The sequence below is a fragment of the Euprymna scolopes genome, chromosome 26 (genome assembly GCF_053919585.1).
Source record: "Euprymna scolopes isolate OS-2025 chromosome 26, ASM5391958v1, whole genome shotgun sequence".
In the NCBI taxonomy this organism is placed as follows: Eukaryota; Metazoa; Mollusca; class Cephalopoda; order Sepiida; family Sepiolidae; genus Euprymna; species Euprymna scolopes.
Window position 1 is genome coordinate 66,701,238 of NC_136507.1, and position 12,500 is coordinate 66,713,737.

Genomic DNA, 12,500 nt, shown 5'->3' on the forward strand with positions numbered 1-12,500 from the left:
TGCTCTGTTATTTTACCCTCAAAATAATAGTTGGTTAAATATTCTTCAGATCAATAGAACAATTTATTTCAAATTATAATGTTTTATTTGAACATAATTTACTTTGGAGGACAGTTTATATTAAAATTGATAAAACTGGTTTGTTAATGTTAGCAACACTAGTTTAATCACCAATCAGCAAAGGATATTCAAATAGTCATTTTATTTATAAGAGTTGACAGGTGAACAAACGAGGTTCCTTTTCCACACGACATTTTGCAATAGGAAATGCAGAATTGAAAATATCAGATTGACAAGAAAGTTCTCGCGGGTTTTAACTTTTAGATTCTCGGCTCAAACAAAAATTTATTGATCGAAATAAGCACTATCAGAATCAACACACCTTTTCCAACGCAAAACAAGTGTATTGATTCCAGTAACGTAAAAATCTTGCGTTCTGGTGGCGATGAAGTCGCTGAAGGCGTTTTTGATATCGCTTAGGTTTTTAAGCATTTCTCACGCAGAAAGTTGTCGTGATGCTTTGTATTATATAGTTGATAGGCGAGAGGTCTAGAGAGTATGGCGGATGAGGCAGAGTTTAGGAGCCCAATTCGTTCAACTTTAGCAACGTGCGGTCGGGCATTGGCGTGGAGGAGAATTGGGTCTTTTCTGTCAACTAATGCTGGATGTTGTTGTTGAAGTTTCTGATTAATTTATTGACAGTACTTCTTCGCTGTAATGGTTTCGACTGCATAAAAAAAACTGTAATTGATGAGACTGGTCGCAGATCACCAAACAGCCAGCATGACATTCTTTTGGTGCAATTCTGGCTTTGCGAAGTGTCGTGGATCTTCGTCGGCGTCTAACCACTGAGCTGAGCGTCGCCAGTTGTTTCAAAGAACCCATTTTTCATCGCAAGTCAGAACCCAGTCAAGAAACGGGCCATTTTTATTGCGTAAAAGAAGGGAAGATTACACTTCATAACGGCGTTTCTTTTGGTTATCGTTCAATTCGTGAGGCACCCATTTATCGTTTTTTTTTTTTGTTCTTTCAATCTGTCTCAAATGGTTGGAAATCGTCGTATACGTTACGTCTAATTCAGAAGCAAGTTTTCGAACAGCTGTGCGTGGATTGGCTTCGACTTAGCCTCTTAATTGATCGTTGTCAACATCCGATAGCCGACCACTACGCTCATCATCTTCAAGACTCTCGTCGCCACAATAGAATTTCTTAAACCATCATTATGCGTTCAGTAGTGGTTTCTGGGCCAAGCGTTTATGTACTTTATCGCTTCATTGGTATCGCGAGCTGTTTCAGCAGCTTTTCAGCCTAGCTTGACTTGAAATAAGAAAATTGTGCGAATTTGCATTTTCCATCCTGTATTCAACGTTCTTAAAAGAAGACATAATTGTTTTAAAACGATTGTAGTTTAAACAATTAGATAGAGCGGAAAGCGCTCTTAAAAATGATATATAAAGTAAAGGTATTATAACGAAAACCTATTTGAAATCAAAATTTAAAATTCCGCAAGAACTTTCTTCTCAACCTTATAACTTAATTGCACAGAGTTCCATAGTATATAACAAAATAATAGAGTTCCGTAGTATATAACAAAATAATAGAGTTCCATAGTATATAACAAAATAATAGAGTTCCATAGTATATAACAAAATAATAGAGTTCCATAGTATATAACAAAATAATAGAGTTCCATAGTATATAACAAAATAATAGAGTTCCATAGTATATAACAAAATAATAGAGTTCCATAGTATATAACAAAATAATAGAGTTCCATAGTATATAACAAAATAATAGAGTTCCATAGTATATAACAAAATAATAGAGTTCCATAGTATATAACAAAATAATAGAGTTCCGTAGTATATAACAAAATAATAGAGTTCCGTAGTATATAACAAAATAATAGAGTTCCATAGTATATAACAAAATAATAGAGTTCCATAGTATATAACAAAATAATAGTGTTCCATAGTATATAACAAAATAATAGAGTTCCATAGTATATAACAAAATAATAGAGTTCCATAGTATATAACAAAATAATAGAGTTCCATAGTATATAACAAAATAATAGAGTTCCGTAGTATATAACAAAATAATAGAGTTCCATAGTATATAACAAAATAATAGAGTTCCATAGTATATAACAAAATAATAGAGTTCCATAGTATATAACAAAATAATAGAGTTCCATAGTATATAACAAAATAATAGAGTTCCATAGTATATAACAAAATAATAGAGTTCCATAGTATATAACAAAATAATAGAGTTCCATAGTATATAACAAAATAATAGAGTTCCATAGTATATAACAAAATAATAGAGTTCCGTAGTATATAACAAAATAATAGAGTTCCATAGTATATAACAAAATAATAGAGTTCCATAGTATATAACAAGATAATAGAGTTCCATAGTATATAACAAAATAATAGAGTTCCATAGTATATAACAAAATAATAGAGTTCCATAGTATATAACAAAATAATAGAGTTCCATAGTATATAACAAAATAATAGAGTTCCATAGTATATAACAAAATAATAGAGTTCCGTAGTATATAACAAAATAATAGAGTTCCATAGTATATAACAAAATAATAGAGTTCCATAGTATATAACAAAATAATAGAGTTCCATAGTATATAACAAAATAATAGAGTTCCATAGTATATAACAAAATAATAGAGTTCCATAGTATATAACAAAATAATAGAGTTCCATAGTATATAACAAAATAATAGAGTTCCATAGTATATAACAAAATAATAGAGTTCCGTAGTATATAACAAAATAATAGAGTTCCATAGTATATAACAAAATAATAGAGTTCCATAGTATATAACAAAATAATAGAGTTCCATAGTATATAACAAAATAATAGAGTTCCATAGTATATAACAAAATAATAGAGTTCCATAGTATATAACAAAATAATAGAGTTCCATAGTATATAACAAAATAATAGAGTTCCATAGTATATAACAAAATAATAGAGTTCCGTAGTATATAACAAAATAATAGAGTTCCATAGTATATAACAAAATAATAGAGTTCCATAGTATATAACAAAATAATAGAGTTCCATAGTATATAACAAAATAATAGAGTTCCATAGTATATAACAAAATAATAGAGTTCCATAGTATATAACAAAATAATAGAGTTCCATAGTATATAACAAAATAATAGAGTTCCGTAGTATATAACAAAATAATAGAGTTCCATAGTATATAACAAAATAATAGAGTTCCATAGTATATAACAAAATAATAGAGTTCCATAGTATATAACAAAATAATAGAGTTCCATAGTATATAACAAAATAATAGAGTTCCATAGTATATAACAAAATAATAGAGTTCCATAGTATATAACAAAATAATAGAGTTCCATAGTATATAACAAAATAATAGAGTTCCGTAGTATATAACAAAATAATAGAGTTCCATAGTATATAACAAAATAATAGAGTTCCATAGTATATAACAAAATAATAGAGTTCCATAGTATATAACAAAATAATAGAGTTCCATAGTATATAACAAAATAATAGAGTTCCATAGTATATAACAAAATAATAGAGTTCCATAGTATATAACAAAATAATAGAGTTCCATAGTATATAACAAAATAATAGAGTTCCATAGTATATAACAAAATAATAGAGTTCCATAGTATATAACAAAATAATAGAGTTCCATAGTATATAACAAAATAATAGAGTTCCATAGTATATAACAAAATAATAGAGTTCCATAGTATATAACAAAATAATAGAGTTCCATAGTATATAACAAAATAATAGAGTTCCGTAGTATATAACAAAATAATAGAGTTCCATAGTATATAACAAAATAATAGAGTTCCATAGTATATAACAAAATAATAGAGTTCCATAGTATATAACAAAATAATAGAGTTCCATAGTATATAACAAAATAATAGAGTTCCATAGTATATAACAAAATAATAGAGTTCCATAGTATATAACAAAATAATAGAGTTCCATAGTATATAACAAAATAATAGAGTTCCATAGTATATAACAAAATAATAGAGTTCCATAGTATATAACAAAATAAATTATCCAGACTAATAATATGCACCACCATGCTTGGATAATTATCTTAAAGAAATTTTTTTATGGAAATCGCCCCGGACAACGCATGAAGCCACTTGATGCAAGGCGCTAAAAATATTACTTCAAGATAAAAATTTGCCAGCGATGTTAGATGGAATAGATTCTGAATCAGAAAACAGCAGTTCTTTCCTCTTTGGCAGAAACATCGCTCATGGAATGTGAGAACTAAAGGATAAAATAAGGGGAGCGAGGGTTGAAACAATAACTATGTTCATTTACTTTCACAAGATGTTTTGTCTTCCTTCAGCTGAAAACCTTCATAGCAATCACATTTGTAACTTCCAACGGTGTTAATACACGACTGTTGGCACATGTGTTTTCCTTGTCTGCATTCATCCTCATCTGTGAAAAGAAAAAAACAAAAACAAAGATAAAAGAGGTTGGTTGGTTGGTTGTTTTTATTTTACGGCATATCAACCCTTTTGGGGTTATTTAATGCCGAATCCAAAGATTTTGAAGAAAATTTTTTTAATAGAATATATTTCTTGTTTTCAAGTCGGTTTCTATTTAACCCATAGTTGGAACCCTAACAGGTACTACCACTCCAGGTCAGAGTGGACCTAGGAGCAATGGTAATTAAAGAATGGCTCCACACTCCCCAAAGCCCGCAGGCTGGGGCCTCACCACTGGATATAGTTTAAGGTCATATCCAGGACCAGATAAAAGAAATGACAAAATATTGCGAAAATATAGATCATATAGAAGTAAAACACCTATGCAAGATTACCGTAAAATATATCTTCGAAGTGAAACCTTTATTTAAAACTATTAAATATCACTTAAGTTTATAGTTGATATTGTTGTACAACGATGAGACGGATAATTTAGCATACAAATTACCGACGTAAAAGGTGGAAAGAATACTTAAAACCCAGTTTTATTAGGAATTTGGGAAACGCAATTTCATATCATGATTCAGATTATAACGTACATCAACGGACAATGGACAATGAAAACAAAGAAACATTCCAAAGTAAATTAGAAATTTGCTAAACAAATGATGCACGAAAATAAGCTGTTAGAATGTTGATAAACAGTTGTTTTTCTCCAAAATATCAAATTGAAATAAACATGTGTTTTCATTGTTTACATTCGTGCACATCTATACAAAACAAAGATGATTAAATATTAACACGGAAGAAACTATTTAACCTATCATAGAAGTGAAACATTCCGAATATATGTTTTCCGTTAAATGCGTCTTCTAATCATTATCTAAAACTATTAAATATCACATTAGTTTTTACTTGATTTTGGTGTAGCTCGATGAGACAGATAGACTGTTAATTTAGCATAAATTACTGACGTAAAACACCGAAAGAATATTTCAAACACATTTTTGTTAAGAATTTTGGAAATGTAATTTTGTTTAAGGATTTGGCTTTTTACATATGTCATGAATAGGGCTATGACAACAGCATATTCTTTTCTTTGTTTTGACTCTCGAGCATATATCCGACACAGTTAGGCACAGTTAATCAACCGAGAACCACATCACTCTATATAAAAGCATATAAGATATCAACGGATACACACGTGAGAGTCAAAACAATGAAAAGAATATGCTGTTGTCCTAGCCTTAGTTATAAACAATTAAAACAAACGAAAGTTTTAAAAATAAATTAGAAATTTGCTGAAAAAAAAACGCTCACAAATAAGTTGTTAGAGTGTTGATAAACAGTTGATATTCGCAAAAACATCAAATTGGAATCAATGCAAAGCGTTTGGTATAATGTAAAGCGATTACGTAAACAATAATTTAATAGACAGAGATTGGATAGAGAGTAGAGAAGCAGAACGAATGAACGAGAGACAAGAAGAAAAATAAGATGGACAAATTTATGCTAAGTCAAGTAAACACAGACTCAGCGTGTAGCAGTCTCACAAATAATGTATGAATGAATTGTCGAAGAGAAATTATTTAAACAAAAGACAATAACCTTTTCATACTAGCAAAAGCAAATTACGTGTGTTGTTCTTCTTTGTTGAGATTTTAACCTACTAAAAATAGTTAACTAAACAAAAACAACAGGGAGATTATAGTGGTCAAGTGGTTAACCACATGGACTGAAGACCTAGGTGTACCAAGTTCGAACCCAGTTGGTTCCACAGAAACACTTTCATTTAGGGATATTGGCAGCCTTCTTCTGGTCTCTATTGTAAGTACCCGATGTCTTTCTAGAGATAATTCTAACTAGAAAGATATTGAGGACACGAATGACAACAATAATCATCTGATTCATATGAAATTTATGAATTTTGCTCAACAGCAACAACAACAGCAACAACAACAGCAACAACAACAACAGCTCTAAATAAACAACAGTGACAGTGGCATCAATAAGTTCGATAAGCTACAGCCGTTTTGGATTTGATCATCACACGCATTAGTAGAAGCTACGTTATATACTCCATTATTAGGACTACGTTTCATTTTAAATCGTAATAAGAAACTATAAAACTTCATGATTAAAACAGCAGCAGTTCTTGAGATAATGTCATGTTCATACGAGGCTCGTTCCAAAAGAGTCTCCTATATTTTTTTAACTCCAAAAGTTGAAGAGCTACGAAGACGGATATTTATTGGATAAAAGTATTAGAAATAAGCATTTATTTGGATTATTCGGACTATTGTACTTATCTTGAGTGTTATTCGCACAGCATTTCAGCTGATGTAACCTCCGACCTTCTTCAGGTGTATCTTGCGAACTCAGGAATCTTTCTGTCAAATTAAGGAATATGTACAGAATTTCGAACGGAATCGTCGGTGATAGTATGTTCTCGTTCCGTCAGCCATTACTAGGTAGAAGTCTTAAGTATTTTTCAATTACATTCTTAGTATCCCCCGCACTGAGGATTGAACCTTCAACCTCTATAGTACTGAAGAATAATGACTCGTGGCGTAACAGACAAAGTACTAGGTAAAACTTCATATAAAGTAGTAGTATATAAGTAGTTTGCAGACAAAGCCCTCTCTCATATGTATATATATATATATATATATATATATATATATATATATTTATAAATATATGTATATATAAATATATAAATACACACACACACACACGCACACACACACACACACACACACACACACACACACATATATATATATATATATATATATATAGAGAGAGAGAGAGAGAGAGAGGGGGTATTTAACAAACCTTTTTCGCAGGATGACCCCATCCATCCATGATCACACTTGCATGAATTTGGCCCCACACATGTGCCACGATTATTGCATCCTTTACTGCAAACAGCTAATAATACAAAAATAAAATAAAAAAATGCAAAGATAAATACAAAATTATAAATTTATACAGATATAAAACATGTTAGTTTTTAAAATTTATTTAAACAACTAAAAAAGTACAAAGTTAAATACAGAATTTTATATTCATATAAAACATGTTTAGTTCTTTAAATTTACTGACCGTAAAGTTTCGCTTCCTTTTCCAACGACTAAATGAAAAAGAAAAACCGAAAAGCGAAACAACGGTACGCCGACGAAAATTGTCAGAAATACGCTGTATTTATTTCTAAATTTTTTACTAGTTTCGTTTTTCGTTTCCGACTTTCATCTCGTCGTTTAATAAATACTAGGGATGGGACGATTCCAGTATTTTTACGGATTCCGATACAATTACCGATTTCGTATTAAATTTCCGATTTCGATACAATTACAGATTCCGATTCTTTCTAAATCTCTAAATATTTAACTATAAAATTGTTATTTTACTCGATTACCGTAAAAACACATGTTAAATTATATTTTTTTAAACGTAAGGATACACTTGTGAGGGATGATCTATCGATTTTAGTTTTATTAATAGGTTAAAATTAACAGCTTTATTAATAGGTTAAAATTAACAGTTTTATTAATAGGTTAAAATTAACAGATACTCACTATTTATTATTATCAGCGGTAGAATATTTTTCTGTAAAGAAAATCGAATAAAAAAAGCCAATTAAAAGAATCGTTGTTGGCATCGGAAAATAGGCAAAAAATTTTCCGATTCCGATACCGATTCCGATACCGCAAAAGTTTCCGACTTTTTGGATTCCGATTCCGATTAATCGACCTAACACTAATAAATACCTAATTTAGCGAAACGTTACAATACATAATATATACACAATATATTTAAAACTACAGGGTCGAACGATGAAATCGTCGCCCTAGAAAAGACAATATGATTCCATTTTTATTTTATCAAAACCGATTTTCTTTTTTTTTTTGTGCAGACTACTAGTTGGCCGGGTGTGTACAAATCTCAAAATCAATAGTACCCTTCTATCATGTCTGAAAGTGACACAATGTTCAACAAGCAAGATCGGAAATGCGCTACCGTACAACTCATGCTCTCTACTGATAAAAGGTATGACAACAGGACCATTGCCAGCACCCTTAAAATGCAAATTAGGACGGTTCAACGCTTGGGCATAGCTCTTTGGTGTAGTTTCAAGTGAGGGCCACATCATGCCACCTCACATCTTCGAAGTTTGCTTAAAAGTCAAAACCAAAGTGTACTTGGATGTTCTGAAGAGTGTGGTGACCCCCTCGTGGCATGTAGTGGCCGCTGGCAGAATCTGGGCATGGCAGCAGGAGTCGGCGTCGGCTCATAAGTCCAAAGAGACTCAGGCTTGACTTCAGAAGGAATGCTACGACTTTGTACCCTTCTCTCACTGTCCCCTTCCTCCTCTGACATGAACTCGTTATACTAGTTCGTTTGGTCATACTCCAAGAACATCACCAACATGACCTCTCGCAACACAAAATCAAACCTGATCACCGCCATCCGCTGAGTATTCACCGAGCTCCCGTTGGCGCTTGTGGAAAAGGCATGCTTCCAGCTCCGGGCCCGTATCGAGGCGGTAATTGAGGATGAAGGCGGCTACATTGAATAGATGTCAGCTCTACTACATAATCAAGTTACCTGAACTGATTTTTTCAATAAAAGTTTCAAAATAAAGCTGTAGTGCTGTTTTCTTTATCGCGACAATTTTATTGTCCCGCCCCGTAAATAGGATTTTATGGTTTTTACTTAGTTGAAATCTTATTAAAACAAGAGGTAATATTAGATTAAGATTTTTCGACCTGTGTTATTCCTGATGTTCAAAAACGACCTCGCTGATGAAATTGTCTCCAAGAGAGGTATATTTGTTCATGACATCACACTCCATACCAGACAAGAGAGGAAAACGAATGCACACACATCTAACACAATGATTGGAAACTTAGTTTCCATTCTGTAGCGGAATGGGGACATAAATTGATTGTAACGTTTAATGTTGCCAAGACTAAGCATCTTTCTTTAACAATTACAAAAGGCCTTCTCAATCTCTAATAACCACGACTAATAATACGCTACTTAAAATCTCTTTGTTCAAACTCCTTGACTTAACATTCACAGACAACATGAATTAGAACAAATACATTGAAGACATTGCCAAGGCTGCTGCAAAGAAGATGGGCTCTCTCTACCGTACAAGAAAATTACTCCCACCCGACAGTATCCTGTATATCTACAAAGCTGTTTTATTGTCGCATCTAGCAGTAGTCTCTTCCTTTTAGACAGGGTCCAAATCAAGTTCTCAATTAAACAGGTTCCGTACTGTCAACCAAGCTCCAATAGTTGTCACATCGCCGCAATGCTGGATACCTGTGCTTGTTTTACAAGTATTTTAATGGAATGTGTTCTAACTAGCCGTGGCACTTGCGACCTCTCGACATAAAGATTCCCGATTAACTCGAAAAGCAGCAAAATCCCAGCCTCTATTAGTATCGAGGTCTATAGACGCCGGAAAGCCTTCTATTCTAATAGTTTCTTCCTTTGAACTGCTAGACTTTGGAATTCCCTCCTGCTTCTATAAATATACTTACATATTGGAACTTAAATATAATGTGAATAAACATCTTGCTAGTCAACTCCGTACATAGTGTCCCTGTAGATATGGTCCCAAATATTAGCCCCTACGTTCAAATGGCAGTTTGCCTTGATTGAGTTGAATAAAGGTAAAAAAAAAAAAGTTAAAACATCTTGCATTCTACTCACGTTTAAGACAGTCTCGTTCGTGTTCATCGTACTGGTCCCAACCAGGACAGCAACTATTGACCAAACGGGTGACCACTTCCATATAGTACACTCGTCGTTGCGCCATTTCGTACACAATTCTGGCAGAAATAAGAAGAAAAAAGAAAAGAAAAAAAAAAGCAACTCTGTGAATGTCGATATACATGATCAATTCATTATTTCAATAGCTCGTAAGAATTTTGAAATAAAATGACGAGCAGCCCTAAAAAATTATGACTAGCCTTGTGTTCACATGACCCACATGAGAACATTGTCAAGAGATGAGTGTGCCAGGGTTATTGTCGACCGGAAGTAGCAGTGTCTCCAACCACGCAAGTTCATCACGCAGTTTCAGAACACTCATCCGGCAACTCAAAAAGATCAAACAGAAAATATGCCGAAACACCCACATATACTCACACATATCTATGGGCATTTATTCTTCTTCTTCTTCTTCTTCTTCTTCTTCTTCTTCTTCTTCTTCTTCTTCTTCTTCTTCTTCATCATCATCATCATCATCATCATCATCATCAGCATCATCATCATTATTATTATTTCATGATTATTATTATTATTATCATTATTATTTCATTATTATTATTATTATTATTATTATTTCATGATTATTATTATTATTATTATTTCATGATTATTATTATTATTTCATGATTATTATTATTATCATTATTATTATTATTATTATTTCACGATTATTATTATTATTATCATTATTATTATTATTATTATTTCATGATTATTATTATTATTATCATTATTATTATTATTATTATTTCATGATTATTATTATTATTATTATTTCATGATTATTATTATTATTATTATTTCATGATTATTATCATTATTATCATTATCATTATTATTATTATTATTATTATTATTATTATTATTATAGTACTCATTAGGAGTTTCCACACATGCCACCATCAAAGTCAATAAGCTATGCTCCTTGGAGTCTAGGTGACAACTAGCCTCCAAATATTTTCAGTACTCTTCACCTCTTTCGATAACTTTTGCAAATTGATTTGCATTATCACATCAGCCGTTTACCATTGATTTCTCGCTAGCGCCGACCATTGGCATTTACAAGGATTTGGGTGGCAATAAACCTCTCCAAGATCCCAGTTCTCCTCGCACTCATCCGATAGAGGTCTGGTTAGTGTTTTCTCTCTTTGGTCTTTCTATCCTCCTTGACCTTTCATGGCTATTTCGTGTGGTCCCAGTTTATGCCGACACTACAATTTTATTTTACATATTCTTAAGACATGCAAGAAAAAAAACCCCAATGATCTTGCATGCATTTAGAATATGTAGCCCCCAACATCTTGATGATGAAATTCAACATATTACGAACGCTTTAAAGACATTACAATATCCGATCTATTTTATTTCTAACGCGAAGAAAAAAGCTACGAAAATATATTCTAATACAAACAAACAGAAATATAATACAACAGATACCTCCCTACTGAACAGGCATCTCTTTATTCCTATCCATACTAATAATACAAAAATTTGCGACACTCTCATACTTGGTATATATTCGATACAAACAACTTCTTCAACAATAAAACAAGCATTAAAAACCACTAAGCACTCCCCCCAAACCCTCACATCCAACGCCGGCATATACTTTATCCCTTGTAATAATTGCCACTAAACACATATCGGTGAAACGCAACGTAAATTAGAAATATGACTTAATGAACATAAAAGATACAAAAAGAATGGAAACTCCTTAAATGCACTTTTCTGCCATTGTGCTGAACATGATCACTCGTTTGACTTTGATCATGCAAAAAATTATCAAATTCATTGTAGACAGAGCTAAGCACAGACTTCTAGAATCAGCACTTATTTCAAATACTAGCGCTATCACGCAAAAAACAGGTGTCAGGATTACAGTAAAAACACATGTTAAATGTGCATATATTTTCTCGAAACGTAAAACGCACACTTGTGGGGGTGATTTATAGCTTTTAGCTTTACCGGCAGGTTAGAATTAATAAATATCTGGCCCTTTTATAGAAAATAAATATTTAGCCCTTTTATAGAAAATATACCAATTAGAGAGCAAAATATGAATACAGATCCTAGGTAATCAGTCTATATGTCCTTAACCGTCTCTCCTCATATAATTTAAACAAAATAAATAAGATTAAAAAAAAAATTAAATTAAATGTACATATGCATTTGAATAACGTTTTAATGTGTATATATATATATATGCATAGAACAATCCAACCTTCCCAC

The 12,500-nt window shown here is 31.9% G+C and overlaps 1 protein-coding gene across 1 annotated transcript in view; it reads right to left on the reverse strand.

Annotated features, from left to right (window-relative positions):
• LOC145248137 (uncharacterized) overlaps positions 1 to 12,500 on the reverse strand; it is a 113,719-nt gene that overhangs the window by 9,977 nt on the left and 91,242 nt on the right. Inside the window, exons 3-5 of the mRNA XM_080109952.1 lie at positions 10,212 to 10,330; positions 7,320 to 7,415; positions 4,369 to 4,491 (exon numbers count right to left, since the gene is read on the reverse strand). Coding sequence (XP_079966078.1) covers positions 4,369 to 4,491; positions 7,320 to 7,415; positions 10,212 to 10,330 — 338 coding nt within the window. The remainder of the gene's footprint in view (positions 1 to 4,368; positions 4,492 to 7,319; positions 7,416 to 10,211; positions 10,331 to 12,500) is intronic.